The sequence below is a fragment of the Nannospalax galili genome, unplaced genomic scaffold, assembly GCF_000622305.1.
Source record: "Nannospalax galili isolate Female #2095 unplaced genomic scaffold, S.galili_v1.0 scaffold229, whole genome shotgun sequence".
Lineage (NCBI taxonomy): Eukaryota > Metazoa > Chordata > Mammalia > Rodentia > Spalacidae > Nannospalax > Nannospalax galili.
Genome location: NW_008360328.1, coordinates 5,229,082 through 5,247,057, shown reverse-complemented (window position 1 = coordinate 5,247,057; position 17,976 = coordinate 5,229,082). Strand labels below are relative to the sequence as shown.

Genomic DNA, 17,976 nt, shown 5'->3' with positions numbered 1-17,976 from the left:
TGAAAGAATAGTTTAAGAAGGCAGCAGCTGGTGGGATCCAACGAGTCAGCTGTCCGATTTTCTGACTCAAGAGAACCACCTAGAAGGCCGTGTCTCTGGATCAGCAGGTATGGGGTGTTTGCTCTGTGATGACTAAGGGAGGAACCCCCCCCCCAGCCCCCCGCCTTTCATCTAGTCCTTCATTCTTATCTCTGGTATTTGTGGACATCCTTCATCCTGCCTGAGACACATCTGCTTCCTGACAAACTCTGTCCTAGCTTACTTCACGACTCAGCCTCCCCTGCTGACTTTCCTGATCAGTTCCATCTGATTGAGTTAGTTTCCCTGCAGTCAGGACAAGTACAGTTAGCAGACACTCATCCGACAAACCTGCCAGTAGAGATTCAAACACATTATCACTTTTCCCTTATTGATAGCCAATATAGTTGGGAGATAACAGTTCAAAAAAGGCTACCAAGACTTACAGTAGGGCTATAACAGAGTCTCAAATAGAAGAAACTGTAACTAATAGTAAATTTACACTGTACACGCCAGAAAGTAATTAGCTTGGGGTGGAGTCAAGACAAATGCATACATATATTCAATACATTCATGTCAATTTTATGATAGCCTAGCTGGAGGTATACATTATTTATGTTGGGACTGTCCCCTATTTTTTTCCCTCTGGCCTGGTTATTTCCTCAACAACTGACAACTTCTAAGAGGGAACTCTCTAAGGACAAGGGTCATGTTATTCTATCTGTTTTTCCTTCCAATCTAATTCAAACACACTTGTAGTCAATCTCAATCAGGCTATGTTAATTTTCTTATTTTCAGTATTGGCAACACTCTGGTGTCTGCTGACTTTTTGACTGGGGTAGAACCCTCAAAGTCCTAGAGGCAGAAAACAACTCACATATTGTGCAATGAGCCCTTTCTCTGTGTTGACCGATTCTTCTCTCCAGGCCAGGTTCTTAAAGCCAGGTGCCAGGCTACTAGAGATAGTCTCTAAGCCCTAAGACCCACCAAGATTATTACCACGAGTTAATCCTAAACCTACATGGCCTGTTCATCTTGCCCTCCCCCATTTGATCCCACAAGGCCATAGTAAAGACTCTTGCCCATTCTCCCCCTTCCCTCTATGCCTCCTGACCAACCCCAGTGATTTTCCCCATGTGGCCTAGCGTGGCCCACCATGACACACCTCATTTCTGGGAATCTGTGAATAGGAAAACTGCTTCCTTCATAAGTCATTTCTATGGCTACATTTTCACCACACCTGGCTAACCCAAGCCCTGGTATAGTATAAAACAGTGGAGCTGAAATGCCTGAAGTCAAAGGCATCTTATTCCTGGCAGTAGAGAGGGCATTCTCACAAGAAGGCTGACTCAGGTGAAGGGTACCAGTGGGAGATTTTCAGACCATGAGGAGACATGGACTCCTTAGGAGCTGGCCAAAACCACAATAAAAGCACAGCATCCTAGTGGAAAGAACATTGTGAGTGGATGACTTCCTGAGACTGAAGGACATGGCCAGTCAGTGCTTACCTTTTCAAGGAGAGCGTTCTGCCAGAGCCGGAACATCATCATATACGTTCTATCCCGAGCCCCAAATGAAGTAAAAAAGTGCTGGGTTGGAAGAGAAGATGAAAAGAAACATCTGTTAAAATTCACAATATAGAGAATGGAAGCATTGTTCTCTTTTTTTTTAATTCAAGATACTCTGTCTTCAGATACTATTGAGTCTCAGTCATCCGAAATCACTATATCGACACTATGAGAAAAAAGGTCAGCTTGGGGCTGGAGAGATGGCTCAGTGGTTAAGAGCACTGACTGATCTTCCAGAGGACCCGGGTTCGATTCCCAGCACCCACATGGCAGCTAACAACCATCTGTAAGTTCAGTTCCAGGGGATCCAACACCCTCTTCTGACCTCCGAGGGCACTGCATGACACGGGTGCACCTACATACATGTAAGCAATACACTTATACACATAAAATAAAATAATAATATTTAAAGTAAATAAACAAAATAAAAAAATAAAAAGGGTCAGCACACTGGGGGCCTATGTACCTAGGTACTCAGTCCCCACTATAACAAAGTCCTTCAATGTTTTACCCAGACTTCCTTTTGCAATTTTTTTGTCTAGTTTGAAATTGTCTTCTCCAAAAACATAAATGATTTTTGCCCATATGCTGAAACTGGGCAAGGGAGGAATTGGGGTATAGGGTAAACAGGCTAAGACAAACCCACTGACCCACCAACTCTTCTAATTCTTTCTACTAAATCTGAATATTAGTATGTGCTATGTACTATTCTGACTGCGTAGGGTGTACAACATGGTACAAAAATGAAAATGACCCTGCACTTGTACAGTGCACTGGGAGCCTTTGTAACACATAGGAGGAAACAGACCAGAAGCCAGACCACTGCATACCTACTGGGTGCGTGACAAGTGCTATTTTATTTAAATCACACCGAAAACCTCAGGCAATGAACAAAGATCATAATAAGAAGTTGATGGAGTTAGGCAACATGTAGAAACACAGCTGATTAGGGCAGGAAACAGAAATCAAATCCAAGACTGTCTGATCTTTGACTTCACAATGCTTGTCAATAAATTGCTTGCATCCATGGGAACTATAGCTGTGTCTACAGCACACACTCCTAGGCTTGAATCTATTGGTCTTTAGGGTCTGGTTGAAGGTCAAGGATCATGGAGTTTCCTATCCTAAATTTTATCTACCATATTCTCCCCACATTGATAAGGACAAACCATTTCCAATCAGATTCCTTATCTCCCTATTTTTTAAAATATTTTATTATTTTTATTTTATTTGTATGAGTGTATTGTCTGCGTGTATTAAGTGCACGCATGTCGTGCAATGCCCAAGGAGGTCAGAAGAGGATGTCAAATCCCCTGGAATTGGAGTTAGAATAGTTGTTAGCTGCTATGTGGGTGCTGGGAGCTGATCCCAGGCCCTCTGGAAGAACTGCCAGTGTTCTTAACAGCTGAGCCATCTTTCCAGCCCCTCCTTATCCTCTTAAGACATAATCAGGTATGTTGATAAAAAAAAAATGGTTAACTGCTTAGATTTGTGTATTCATTTATAATTCAGTATTTTCAAATATGTTATTTCAAGACTCTTTAAATGGGTATTGGTAGATCCATTTTACATGTGAAAACTGAGGATCAGAGAGGTCCTCCAACACTGTCTACAGTCACAGGACTCAAAATCAGGTGTTCTGGCTCCAAGTCCAGTATTCTACCATGCCAACCTTACTTCGGCTCAGCCTCCTACTACCCTGCTCACTCAGGAAGTAGTTTCCAGAACTTGCACCCTGTTTACTACCTGTTACCACAATCCCATTAGCTTGCAAATTAAAGCAATTTAAGGGCTAGAATACAGAAGCAAGGGAAATGGGAAATGCTGTGTGCAGGGTGGGTGGGTGGGAGGCCAGAGCTCGACAACTCACCTTTTCTGAATCAGTGCAAACTTGGATAGCATTGGGAATGAGGCGAGCTGTCTTCTCTTTAGTCATGGAGCAGATATCTTTCAAACGGACTGTCAGCTGGCATCCCATGGGGACAGGCAAAGGTAAGAGGCAAGAGGGAGCATTAGTGGAACCAGGCAAAGAGTGTTCCACGTGGCACTAGTATAGCCAGCCAAACTCAGATCGCAATTCAGCATCTCTAGCCCCAGAAGGGACCACCTTAGAGACCATCCATATGTCATAGAGACCACATACCAAGGAATACGGGGCCTTATCTCCAGCCATGGGTACCTAGATTCCTGGTCTGAGAAGCTTTCTTTCTCAGTCTGCTAAATGGGGAGAGATCCTGTCACTTTTTTGCCACTTACAAAAACAGAACATTGGCACTAGATGGGCCCATAAAACCCTCTAGGTAACCTTTCTCTGTCTAATTTTAAAAGATAAGGAGGATAAAGGCAAATAGAAAGACTGGGCTAAAATCAGTTAATAAAATGCAGAACTTAGAAAATATGCAAGCTCATTCTCCTGAGCCCCACAGCCAATGTCCTTTCTACTTTACCATGTCCCTCTGTGTTAACTCATGCCAAATAGCTATCTGTATTTGCCAAAGACAAATATTCTTCATAACCTCTTCTACACCCAAGAAATGAGAGAGACATACACGGCAGAAGAAATGCCATTACTGGGACTCAAAATTGGGAACTCGCCAGACTTCAGGCCTAGGTTTGTGTGAACAATACAAAGGATTGGGACTAACACAAAGTCAGGAGGAAAGGGAAGGCAGTTTGTTTAGCTCAGTCATGGTCAAGGAACCAGCCTGAAGGAGCAAGTACAGGGTTATTTTTTTCTTTGTCTTTTTTCAGTGCTAGAGACAAGCCAACAGCTGCTTTGCACATGCTAGGCAAGCACTGTCACTGAGACATAGGACTCACACTCCCCTGAAATCCCACACCAACCCGAGGTCAATGTCTTTACCAGAGTTTCCCAGCGGAAGATGTTGCTGTAGAAGCAGATCCAATTTTCTGAGAGGTAGAGTCGGCCCTGAAGAAGAATGTCTCTTTGGAGTGCACAAGAGTAATCTGCAGAAAGCAGGCCAGGGAGGCTCAGAAGCAGAAATGAGCAGTGTACCATGAGCATGCCATCCCTCCCTCCAGCACTGGGGAAATCCAACCACCTGCAGCTGACTAGGTGTGTAAGCCATGTGAGCTAGCCACCAAGGAATTCCCAACAGCTCATTATCAGAGCATAGAAGAGGTGGAAAAAGCTACTGACTTGAAGCAGAGGAATGAATGTTACAGCACAGGGCCCCAGGATGGCAGAGTAAAAAACGGACAGTACAGTTCAACTAATCTCCCCTCTCTTTCCACCACACAGCAAGAAGTGGGAGGGAAATACATGGCAGAAGAAATGCCATTATTGGGACTCACTGTTCTACTAAGTGTCTATTGCAAAGATTAAGTATGCCTATGACTCTCTCCTTGGCAGGCTCTCCAGGCTGCCATAGGCATGATACTTGTCTCTGAGTTTTGGGACCTGTACTCCAGACATCTATTTTCCCTGATGCCAGATCAATGTGCTTGCTTGTGCTGGCTCTCTGCCTCTGGACAGAAACAGCCTCCCTGGAACTCCCAGACTTCCAGGTTGGTTCCTCCCAGGTGACCAGCTTACCAACAATGAGACGCTCCGTGTCTGGAAGCTGCTTAAAGAGCTTTCTGAAGTCTTCATTTCTCTGCTTATAAGTGGGGCTCAGCACCTGCACAACAATGGCCAAGATTAACATGGTACACCCTGGTTCTGTAGGATTAGAGACAGTAGATGCTGGGGGAACACTTGCTTGTGAGTCACAAAGGCAAAGAGATAAGGCTCTGTTCCCACAGTCCCTAAGAGGCCAGGATAGGAAAGGGGGCCTGGGATGGAAAAACAGCCCAGAGGACCTGATCTTGCAAAACTCTGCATCCAGCAATTGGTTAATTAAGAAAATATCAGGATATGAAGCTGGACATGGTGATGCACACCTTTAGTCCCAACACTTGGGAGGCAGAGGCAGGTGGATCTCTATGAATTCGAGGCCAGCCTGGTCTACACAGGGAGTTCCGGGTCAGCTGGGGCTACAGAGAGACCCTGTCTCAAAAAGACCAAAAAAAAAAAAAAAAAGAAAAGAAAAATATCAGGATATGAAGTCAGGGCCCACTATGTCCCAAGAAGAGAGAGAAATCAGGGAGGGACACCTTCAGACACTGTCCTGGGACCTATGATGCCTGGGACCTATGATACCAGATAAGTCTTGCCCTGCCATCTGCAAGCTCCACTGTAACAGTGAAACATATGCCTGAAGGACAAGAGGATGGGACCCTGGGTACCCCTCAGAAGTTACTGTTACGACTAACACAATGAGCAAGCATGTGATTTTGAAAAATAATCATAAAGCATGGTGCTAAAAAAAAATAGCCAGTAACAGAAAAATATACTACCCCTCAGAAGTTACTGTTACGACTAACACAATGAGCAAGCATGTGATTTTGAAAAATAATCATAAAGCATGGTGCTAAAAAAAATAGCCAGTAACAGAAAAATATACAAATTGTGAATTTAAAAGTACATCTTTCACACAGACGTAGAACTTCATTCTCTATCCATAATGAAGGATCAACCAACCCTTACAGTACTAATGAGGAAATTGGGGTCAGAAAGAAGCCCCTGCCTGAGGGTACCCAACTGCCAGTCTACAGCAGGCCCCAAGATAAGGATCTGTTCTCTACAAAGCCTAGAAGCCAGGGGAGGACCAGGGGCTTGGGACAAAAAACAGTATGACAGTACGAAGGCTCTGACACCACAATGTGCTGTGTACCTCTCACTCGCCGCCCCCTACCACCTGTGCCACCAGCTGCCCCTCCATCCACCTAGCTTTCATAGTAGCCTCATCATGGACTCATTCCCATAGACTAACTCAGCAAATCCCCCTTGGAGACCCCACCAGTACCCTGAATAGTCAAGAATCCTGCCCTTTCAGAGCTTACAATCTTAAAACATACAGAACAGAATAGAATCAAGAAAGAACTGTCCCTTGATGAAGGACATGCAAGGATGATAAAGTATACAATCCAGGGAGAACCACACATGGGTGCAGAGACACATCCTCACCCAGCTGTGTGCTGACCTACTTTTGCACATACTCTGCCGCTGACCCTCAGCCAGGAATGCATGCCTGAGGGACAGATTGTCCTGCTGATGGTGACATGAGGTTCCTGACTTCTTACCCTCTCACTCCCTTTCCTGGGAACCCAGGGGCACAGCTGCTGAGAGACCGACCCTGCAACTGTTCATGTTTTAGCTTTCTACAAAGCTAACTGGCTCATGTGGAAGTGAAGGTTAGGGTCTGATCTCATCTGCGCCAAGCACTGCTACTTTGGACTAAAAGAAGAGGAATATGTCAGAAAGAGAGAGAGAAAAGTGTGTGAGTTCAATTAAGGGAGCATCTCCAAGACAGAAACCAGGGAGAAGATGATGTAAGGATGTTTCTCAATTTGCCTATAATTTGAAATTCAGGCTTTTGTTCTTGCCCTACCCACAATATGAAATGCCCAATTACCTTTCTCCCAAACTATGCTATGCTATCATAAAATTTCAAATGTCCCAAATCACCTGCATGTGCCTGAACCAGGTTTCCAGTCCACTGGAGAAAGATAACTGAAAGCTTATCTGTCCTATGATTTCTATTGCTAGGAAAGACCTCAGATATAACAGTATTGTTATATGCTATCCAAATGGCTCCCTGGTCTCAGACAACAGAGTCTGCACACTGGGAATTCTTGTTTAACTGTGTGTTCCTCATGTCTAACTCAACTTTTAGGCTACTGTAGACTGAATTAACACCCCACAGCAAGCACACACCCACCACATAGATCACTGCACTTGCCCACAAGATTGATTTCATTGCCTGACTTCACACTTAAGGAAACAGAGGCACAGAGAGGTTCAGCAACTTTCCCAAGGAGCATGGTGACCCAGAGGGAATGCAACATGAAGCCTGTCCATATGCCAAAAAGGAAACCATAGAGCTTCCCATAAGAGCACATTCTTGGAAGGAGACAGTCACCTGATTTGGCTCCCACTGGCTTCTCATATCCCTGGATGACTCTTTGTAAAGTTCCAACATCACCATGAGGAGCAGCCCACCAGATAGCCCGTCAACCCTCTTCAGGGGAAACTGGGCACCAGGTATGCAGTTACCTGATGCCCAATAGTCCTCCTAGTTCTAATGTTTCATCTACAGTGAGTGCCCTTTGCCCTTGGGCTTCTAGCATATCTAGTAAAAATTCAGGGACCTACAGGGATGGAGGTGCAGGAGATCTGGTGACCGTCTCCCAGTAGCAAGCAGACAGAAGACACAGAAGTGAGGAGGAAGAGGACAAGCCTCCTGAAGACTCCTTATTCCACATGTGGACCTAAGTGCCCTTACTGTACTCTCTATTCATACGAATGGCAGGTCAACCTCTCTGTACTAGAGCACATAGTACAGGGACACTTTGGGTGGGCATACTTGGCCTACAACATGTCCCTTCCATGCTGGGGATGCTGGGGAACCTAGCTCTCTCTCTACCCCTATGTACTCTTAAAATAATCCCCTCCAAAGGTGAAGCATGGCTCACCTGAATAAAATAACCAAAGAATTCTGGCTCAAGGATTGTCAAATCTGAGGCCCTTGGTTAGCAGAGCCAAGTGGGGCATGCAAGGGTGCAGAGAATGGTCATAGGGACAGAGAATTCGGGTCACACACTCACGGCTGGGATTTCCTCAGATCCGTGCCAGCAGTACTGTTCAGCACCAACAGGTGCATCAGCAAACCTCTTCAAACACCACAGCAGAGTCTGGCTTTCCTGCTCCAGCAGGAGGCTCCAGAGGACCCCAGATTCTGTCAGAGATTCCATTACCCCCAAAAGCTGCTCCTGCCAAGGCTGGAGTCCAGGTCCTTCTGCTGATTCTCTTCTGTCCCCTCAGGATGGAAACAGTGAGTTTTGCCTGAACTGAACACAGAGGGTAACCTCTGGCTTCTGGACAGAGGGTCTATATAACCCAGACTGATGTCCCTTCCTATCTTAAGGCTGTGGTCACAGTGCGAAGCCCTGCAAATTAGATGTAATAAGCATGGTTCACCAAGCAGGTTGGCCGGACATTTTCCCACAGCTGTGCTCTGCTCTGTCCTTCTTAGCTAGTCTTCAGGCTGGGGGAGCTCAAAGGGGGTGTGCTCAAGCAATACCCCCTGGTTGGTGCAGTCACTCGAGTCCAGGTAAGGTCAGAAGACATAGATAGACACATCAGGTACACGGCACTGGCTGAGAGTTGGTCAAGGGCAGGCTCCACGTGTACAGGCACTTTGCAGAGGAGGATGACCCACAGCTGGGTCCAGAGGTCTGTTTCCACTAGCTACTCACTCAGCGGAGTGATTCACAGTCGATCAGAAGCTCCAGAGAGGGCCTGGATGGCCCATAGAGTGATCTGTTCAATCAGCAAGTACTTTCTACCTCTTGGGCAGGCTAGTCACAACTGTGACTCACATCTCTCACCCAGATAGCACTGCAACCACTTTTAGCTGCAGCATAGGGCCTGCTCTCATCCCCACCCCTTTCCCTTCTAGCCCGGGTTCCTTTCAGCTGGCCAGCAAACAACTTCTTTGTTAAGAGTTACTGGGGAGGGAGGCTGGGCTGGTGGGCGGGCAGGGCCATAGCCCTGCACATGCTTCAAGTTACAGGACCTGGGTGATAGGCCTGGCCAATGTCCTACAGTAACCCCAGGCCTAGCATGGCCTCACCAGCAGATGTTTCCTGCAATGGAAAGCTGCTGGCCAGGATTCTCAGTGGAGGAAGGGAGGGGGAGGTACCAAGGACACCACAGTTATGGTGAAATCTGAAATTTGAGACTCAATAGGCCAGGGACTTCTTAGAATCAACTGTCCCCTAAGGGACCTTGCTATCTGGCAACTTCTATGATGCAGCACCCAAGGCAAACAGGAATCTCCACTGTGCTGGTCAGGGAGAAGTTGGACAGATAGCCTGGAGAAGACGAGGTCTCTCCGAGGCACTGCCTTGTCTGAGGACCCTGCCCAACTTTCAAATTTTAGCTTTCTTGAAAAGGATTCTACTGAACACAAAAAACACGGGTCCCAGACCCAAAGAAGGTAAGCAAGAAGAATCTGAATCCTTGCCAAAGCACTCTCCTAGCACTTTCCCCTCTCCATTCTCAAAGACAGGTACCTCTACCCGTCCTGTGGTGCACCCTACTCTATGGCTACCGTCTTCCCAGGAAGAAGCCATCCTTCCTATCTTCTACAGTATTTAGCACAGAATATTTCAAACATCACTGGGTGTTCAAAAATTAGCACATGAATGCATTCCTTATCAATCTCTCACATTCTGCCTATTGATATCTTAGGTATATACACACAAACATGAATACAGAGAACCCTGGTTTATAAGCCTGGCTTCTGGGAACCTAGTCCCTGTCCCACATCTCTACCACAAAATCAAGTTCTTGCTGCCATGTGCATGAGCTATCTTTGTGACAGGTACATGTAGTGATTCTGTTTTCCAGGGTAATCACACCTCTCTTCAGGCCCACACCACACCCAAGATATAAGTAGTGTAGATGGTTCCAGGAGGCTCTAGGTACTTAAGAGAAACTTCCTAGAAACACAGGGGTCCAGGCCACTGATACAAGCCAAATGAGATGGTGGCTGGATGGGACTGGGACAGTTTACATACAGAGAACTAATGCTCTGGGAGATGAGTCTCAGTCTGCATCAGCCTTTGACTCCTCCACCTCTCTCACCAAGGGCTGGGTAGGGTGGGGCCAGAGTCTGAGCAGCCTGAATTGGCCCTGGGCTAAACATTAACTCTATGGCAAACACCAGGTCCTGGGACCAACTGATACCCCACTCTGGGTTCAGCCGGAAGGAGGGGGTGGGAGAGCCCGGGGGCAGGAGATGGATTTTGATTCAGCATTGACCTCACCTAGGAAGATACCAGTTAAGATCCACAAAGGAAATCCTGATGTTCCAACCAGATCCAGTAGGCAGAAGCCAGATGTGCGCAGGACATGGGGACAAGAGAAGGTAACTGAGCAGGGGGTGGGCATGGGTGCAATACAGAAAGATAGGGGAAGGGGTAAGATTGGGAGAGGGTCTCATCTGGAGAGACGAGAGCACTGGGAACATGAAGGATGAGCCTATCAGGGAAGTAGGGCTGAAGACTCTTCAAGCCATAAAAATCATGGGTGGGAGACAGATGGAGGTAGAGAAGGAGGGCCAGTCCCTGGGGAATATACCAGGCTCTGGGTGTATCATCTCTGCTGTCCGAACTACTAATACCTGCAATTCAATTCTACGAAGCTGTCCTTCTGTTCTCAAACTGATGCCAGCTAGACTTGCCCAGTCATTCAAAGGATTGGTGCCAATCCTTCCTCCCCTCCACAAAGCCAGCTTTCTAATGAGGGACAGTGTTGGACAATGTGGGTGCTGTCCCTGGCAGCTGCCCTTTCTAGGCTTTGTCCCTCAGTTGCTATGGAGAAAACTGACACCCCAGAAATGAGACATGAGGCAAAAGGGTCTATCTGCCCACTGGGGGTTCATCAGCAAGACCTGAACCCATTAGGAATAGAAAGGATCATATGTGGGGGGCAGGCAAATGACACCCCTCAGCCCTAGGCTTACAATGCCTTGATGGATACAAAGCCCTGTCTGTCTGCTGACTCCTCAGTCTCCTGTCCACTAGAACTATACCTTTTTACCACAAGCTAGAAGTCCCGCTGATTAAACAGAGGTGATCAGCTGGGAAGCAAGGGGCAAGAAGGGCCCCAGGGCAGCTGCATGTGAAAGGGTCTTCATACCCCACCTGACCCTGCTGCTCTCCCACCACATTCTTCCCCCTTGTTGCTGGGGTCCACGTCCCTTCATGTGACTCACTCTTCGAATCAAATTGGTCTTTTATTTTGCTGACAGCGCCTCCCTGGCCGGCCCTTTGACAAGAAGCCACTTTTTACTTCTGCAGGCAGGTCTAGAGAAGGCAGATGCCGACTTCCTCTTATACTATATCTAGGCCCCTCAAACAGGCCTCAGGTGTTCTTATAGTAGTCAGCACCTTGCAGAACTTTCCCACTAGCCCCAGGGCAGGGGAATAATAAAGCCTGCACCTATTGAAGGATTCCTGGTGTCAGGATGGAACCTGAGGCATCACAATAGAGGATGAGCTGACCACTAGCAGGAGAAGAGAGATTAGAAAGAACAGAGGAACCAGAGACAGATCCTCCCTGCTGGTCAGATTGCAGTCAGCTGAGAGCAGTTGAAAGGTAGGCAGCCTGTGCAGGGAGGAGAAGGCAGGTCAGAACAATAAGGGTCGACTGGGCACAGACATGAGGGAGTAGTCAACAAAGTGTCTGAACACAAGTGTGTAAGGCACACCCACAGCACTCAAAGAGAAGATGCCCAGCTACCCAAGGCCCAGGCATGGGAAGAACAGGCACCTCAAGCCTCTACCCATCAGGTAACCCTGGGGGAACCCAAGTCATAGCTTTCTGTTCCAGCTGGGGCAATTGGACCAGGGCCCAGGAGTAAATGCACTGATAGGGTTAGAGAGGGCCTAAGGGTGACTTCTATGATGCCAAACAGGCAGGATCTAGCTAACTCCACTAATAACCAGCCCTGCAAAACTCAGAGCCAGGGCATCCATCTCAGTCAGGGAAAGGGAGATGGGCTCTAATCTAGCAGTGATAGGTGCCATCTAAGCAGCCTATTTTGGTGCTGCATCGAACTGGCCTCTCTACTACTACAGTTACAGATCACCTTGCAAAGGAGCCACCCCTTGAGATGAAAATATAAGAACTGAAACCAGATGTTAAGGACTACGTCTGGTCTCTCTATGTCTACCTGCCATTTCTACTGAATTGAAACCAGATGTTAAGGCCTACATCGGGTCTCTCTATGTCTCCCTGCCATTTCTACTGAATTGAAACCAGATGTTAAGGCCTACATCGGGTCTCTCTATGTCTACCTGCCATTTCTACTGAATTGAAACCAGATGTTAATGCCTACGTCTGGTCTCTCTCTGTCTACCTGCCATTTCTACTGAATTGAAACCAGATGTTAAGGACTACGTCTGGTCTCTCTATGTCTGCCTGCCATTTCTACTGAATTGAAACCAGATGTCAAGGACCACGTCTGGTCTCTCTGTCTACCTGCCATTTATATTTCCCTCCCTCACACTCCTTTCAGCTTCCTGTACAAACCCTGCATTGAAACTCTACTAGAACAGTCACAAAGGGGTATACGGAATGGTCATTCTAGAGGACTCTCCGAAGTGAGTGTGAAGTTCAGCAGCTGCAAAAAGAAGGCCCACCCCATCCTCCAGTCAAGAGGTATGGTCTCCTAGCCTGTCATTACACGAAGTACTTGGATGACACAACTTCAGTGTCAGGCTGCTGGAGAGCATGGAGAGAAAAAGGGTGAGAGCACAGGGACTCAAAGTCTATCAGAATCAGGGAGAAATGGTCAGCCAGGAGACTGGAAACCAGAGAACAGACAACATGGAGGGCAGGAAAGAAAGCAGCCCAAAACAGAAGCCCGCTCCACAGGAAAGCAATGAGAAGAGGCAGGGAAAGAGAGCTGGAGTGGCAAGGTCAAGGACTTGCAGGTCCATATTTGGATGTTTGAACTGCCTAATAGCTCAATGGCCTTATGGTGTCTGTTTTGCTTTGGAGATACTAATTCACATAATGCCACTCAAAAGGAGATCACTAGGTAGAGGATGCTGGAGTACTTGGAACAGCAAGGCCAGGACAGTTCCCAGGGAAGACAGCATTCTTTCCTCCTCCCCTGTTCCACACAGAAAGCCCCTCTCTCTAGGATGTCAGAAGCCTGGGGAGGCCCAGGCTAGCAAGCCCCTGCGAGTCAGGGGAAAGAAGAAGACCGGGCCAGAGTTCAGCCTCTTTTCCATCCACAGCCATCTCAATCCTAAATTTTCTCCTATCAGCACAGGCCACTTGGGGTACCAGGTCGGGCTATGGCTGGCAGGTCAATCAAGACCACCTTGGATAGACAGGTGCAGCCTGTAGGAAGCCACTGTTAGCCAGAAGGTGTCTGACTTTGAGGAACTGCTGAGTACCATGCAGGAACACATAGGCAGCCCACAAGAATGATCTAGACCCAAAGATTCACATTAAATTCAAGCCTCTCCATCTCCTCCCTCCAACCCTGACATTCACAAGCACCTTCCTCATAGTGTCTCCATGTCCTGGCTTCCCACTGAGGCAGAGCCAAGGATTGGGGGGTGGGGGTGGGGCATGGCATTCCCAGGACCAGCAGGCTCAAAGAAGGGAAGGCAAGGTCTGAAATCAGGCCACAGTGCACAGCACATTGGCTTCCAGAGGGCACAAAACAACTGGCCAGAGCAGGTTGAGAAACCAGCCATCTGTTCTTCAGGGGAAGAATTCAAAGTGACACAACCCAGTCTGTGACCAAAGGGATGGCCCTTTACAGGAACTGCTCACTCCATAGAGCAGTTTCTGGGTCCGCTAAGAGTAAGCTGAGAAACAGCCCTTTTATCATAGACCAGAAGGCAGCCAAGCTCTTCTAGAAAGCACAAGTGCTCTGGGGGAATGCTGGGGGGAACTTTTTCGACAGAAGTAACATCCCATTCCATATCATAACCTCTCAGCTAATGAAGACAAATCTTTCAGCTCCATTTCCCCCATAATGTCTTGGTTAAGGGATGGAAACTGGCTCTAAGTTTATGCCCCATGGCTGCTCTGGCCCCAGAATTCTGTCTGGCATTGAAATGGCCATTCCTCCCTGGCTATTCTCCCTTAGGCCTAGAACCTTGTCCAGGGAACTAGATGAGGAAGGAGGTAAGGCAGATCATCCTCCCTCCCCAGGCTGCCTCATCCTGCTACAGAGAACTACTCTGTTTTGGAGAGGAAAGATGCTGATAAGGGCAGAAACTCAGAGGGGATCCAAACTGCACTTGATACTTCTCTCTCCCCTTGCCCACCTCCATACCCTCTCCCCCCAAAACATCCATTTCACAAGAACCAATAAGAGGAAACAATACTTACATTGTACCAACTCTGGCTTTTCTGAAAAGACAAAATAAAGAAGAGATTGAAATTAGTTAGGGAAGAGATGCTGGGGTAGCCAGCTTATTCCTGCCCCAAACACAAACAGCAGAGGGTGGGCAGGGAGAAGGAATCCAAATGCAGCTGAATGCTTCCCATGTTGCTGCTCAGGAGGGCCCTCCTTTCACAAGACAGCTCCAGAAAGGAAGCCTGGCGAGCAGTCCATGCTAGAAGCCCCATAAGAGCTGGGGCAGTTGGAGATGCAGGCAGCAGCAGCACCAGCTAGCACTCAACCAGAAGGGAGTTGGAACCCCATCGCCAGGTTCTGCTGATGGGGGCACAGGATGCCTGGTAGGCATCCAAGGCCTGGCCCCTAAATGGGCCCTAACTAGAAGCACAGTATCGATAAAGACCAACCCAGCCTTCTCTAGTCATCCACTCTGGAGAAGGCAGGGTGGAATACTTTGGTGGCAAGGGAAGAAGAGACTTCCTAACGTCACCCTTCAGCTATGTTCTCAAGTTAGCACATAGATCAGACCTTCTATCACAACAACTGGCTGGTCTCCTAAGCACTACTGGTAGAAGAATAGTTGGGATTCGGCATCAGAGGAAGGTGGAATCATCTTATCCCCTAAGGTTTCTTCTGACTCTTTGGTGTCATAACTCAGCTCTACAACTGAGAAGTTCTCATTCCCAACCACCCTGGAAGAATGGGATCTAATATGCTCTTAAGGAAAGAAGAGGGATGGCTAGATCATGCTTTGTCTGTTTCCAACTTCTACTTAGGAACATTCCATTTGGATGTCAGAAACTTCACCTGCAGGTCAAAGCCTCAATGAGACCTGGAGACATGAATCCTGGGTACAGTCAGCAATCTTCATCCCCTGCACCTGGTGACAAGGGACCAACTCATAGGGCAGAGTTGGGCAGTCACCAGCTCAGCATGTAAGCTGTACATGTATCTGACAAGGGTATGGGTGACTATGGACCAGGGAGTGGGTAACTGTGACCACATGATACCAGATGATCATGGAATCTCCCTCTTCTCACTTGACTCTTCCTTTCAATCAGAAGTACTCAGCCCCATACCTAGGTCTTCTACTTTGACACAGTCAGCAGAGTGACTGGAGGCGAGCAGCTGATGGGGCCTAGGAGTGAATGTGCTTTCTCCCCCATACAGATTTTACTGGCCAATCAGCCAGAGGAGCAGGTGGCAAGGCAGACTCTCAGTCCCCCTCTGCAAGGGGCTCTCCATGATCATTACTCAGAAGGCTGTCATTATGCTCAAATCTAGAAGTCACAGCCACTTACCACAATGCTATGCCTTCTTCCAATCCAGAAGTTGAAGGCCAAACCCAGATAGATATTCAAGACTATTTCATCATAGAGGGGAAAGGTGGGCTCCTCCTAGGAATTCTGGACCTGAAAATTTCTATCTAAGCAGTTCAGCTCAGGCTACCCATGTCTGGAGGAGGATGGATGGACCAAGCAAAGCTGCATCTAACTGTACTTGCATCTCCATGTTCGAGTGCTCATAAAGAAGCCGGATTCTGGAGCCACAGAAAACGGGGCTGTGTAGATGTTGGTTAATTGCATATTACAAGGCAAGATGCAGTCTTGGAGCTACCACCTTAAGCCCACAGCCTCCTTGTGCTGCTCTAAAGCTAACCCAGGCTGGTCACCTGCTTCTCAGCTGAGGGAACTCTCTCAACCACACCTAGGTCCTTAAGTCCTCATTCCTTGTAGCTTTGGAGTAAGACTGGAAGAGGAAAGGGGACAACAGGACGTGGTCCTTGGTGATCCTCAAACAGGGTGCCCGTCCTCCTGCCCCACGCAGACAGATTTTCCCTTCCCATGTGCTGGCATCAAGATGTTTGTCCCTTAACAATCTGCCCAAAACAGTTTTAGGGTCCCGAGAGCCTCAACCAGGAACGCTTGCCCCATCTCTTAACTAGGTCTGTGACACTTTTGTGCCTAACATTTGCTCTTTTGTGAGGTGAGGATAAGAATATAAATTTACAAATCAAAAGAAATGGGCAATGCAAGAGGAAGAACCTGAGGGACTACCAGCTCTAAGCAGCTTCCTAGCTAAGGGTGCCTCAAGGACAGAAGTACACCCACATCCTCAGTGTAACCCACAATGACCCCCACAAGACCAGCCAGCATGGAAAGGCATTCCTAACCTTTGACCTGTCACCTAGAGGTTAATTACATTCTCATGGCTCTGCAATACGGGGCTGAGTGCTGAAGGGACCACCTGACAAGGCCCAAGAGGGTTGACAGGGTTGTGCACTGGCAGGACGGTGAGGTTACCTATCGTGAAGGATAGGGACTGAGGAAAAGAGCACAGAACTAGGGAGTCAGGGTGAGGGTTCTAAGAGCTTCTGACGGACCTGGCTGAAGGAGAGAAAGGAGATCAAAGATCTGTTGAAGGCAGGAATTGAGGTAAGTGTGGAGGAGAGTTTGGGGCACCCGTTTCTGGCTTCTTTTACAGTTTCTACAAGGAATCTGAAAAGCCACCGGGAAGGAATACACAAGCCACACCCGAGCAGCTTCCTGCCCTCAGGTTCCAAGGAGTCTAGAAAGTGGGGCTGGGGTCGGGGTGGGGGATAGAAGGAGACCAGGGCCAGAAGCTCTACATTTAATATAAATTGGGAGGAAGAAAAACCAACTTCTTACTTTGATCAGATTAAGTCTGTTATACTGAAAAGAAAAACCACAAAAATTAGAATCGAAACAAACAAACAGAAAAAAAGGTGAAAGGTCGGGGGGAACCAGTGTCACAGCACCGGGCACGGTGCGGACTGAGAGCTGAGCTCCAGAGAAGGAGCCCGAACTGAGTGGCCCTATCTACTAGGCAAACCTCCACAGATGGTGTGAGCAGGAAAGCAGGCCCTGGCTCCCTCTGGTGGTCACAGGCCATCACTACCTAGTGCAGCTCCATGGGGGGGGGGGGGGGGGGGGGGGCGCAGGTGCTCATGGGAAGGGAGGTCAGTCCTGAGGTCCTCTAGCTCCTTGCTCTAGGTAGAAACAAGGATCAGCTCAAGAAGGGGTCTTAAGGATTTACCAGTCCAACCCTGTGTCTAACAAATGAAGAAATGAAGGCCAGAAAAGGGGAGAGCGATTCCTCTGAAGAACAGGCATCTGACAACCTTCTTGAAAAACAGAGGGTGGCCTCTTTGCAGGAGTTGATCAGAGGTGCAAGGTGACCCAGCTAGGACTGAGCAAGTGGCAAATCTGGCTGTCAGGTCCTCTGATTGGCTACATTTCGCGACCTTCAAAGGATGCTCCCTGGTCAAACAGCTTGACCTAACACATGGTATAAAAAAGCTTGGCCTTGGCCCCTGTAACATTTCCTCACAATCCTACTACCCCCTGGCCTTCATGAAACCCTCTTCCCAT

The 17,976-nt window shown here is 47.8% G+C and overlaps 1 protein-coding gene and 1 long non-coding RNA gene across 19 annotated transcripts in view; one reads left to right on the top strand and one right to left on the bottom strand.

Moving 5' to 3' along the window:
* Gramd1b (GRAM domain containing 1B) overlaps nt 1-17,976 on the bottom strand; it is a 264,481-nt gene that overhangs the window by 24,135 nt on the left and 222,370 nt on the right. For 17 of the 18 annotated variants that reach the window (XM_029560137.1, XM_029560138.1, XM_029560139.1 and 14 more), the window contains 5 exons: nt 14,575-14,595; nt 5,143-5,227; nt 4,450-4,553; nt 3,457-3,552; nt 1,527-1,607 (listed from right to left, as the gene is read on the bottom strand). In XM_029560137.1, the coding sequence (XP_029415997.1) occupies nt 1,527-1,607; nt 3,457-3,552; nt 4,450-4,553; nt 5,143-5,227; nt 14,575-14,595 (387 nt within the window). Of the gene's footprint in view, nt 1-1,526; nt 1,608-3,456; nt 3,553-4,449; nt 4,554-5,142; nt 5,228-8,255; nt 8,817-14,574; nt 14,596-17,976 lie in introns of those variants that run through there. The other variant, XM_029560141.1, reaches the window with a different exon arrangement.
* LOC115068953 lies at nt 10,424-15,620 on the top strand. The gene is made up of 3 exons (XR_003848292.1): nt 10,424-10,582; nt 12,737-12,879; nt 15,361-15,620. It is a non-coding gene; the product is annotated as an uncharacterized LOC115068953 (long non-coding RNA).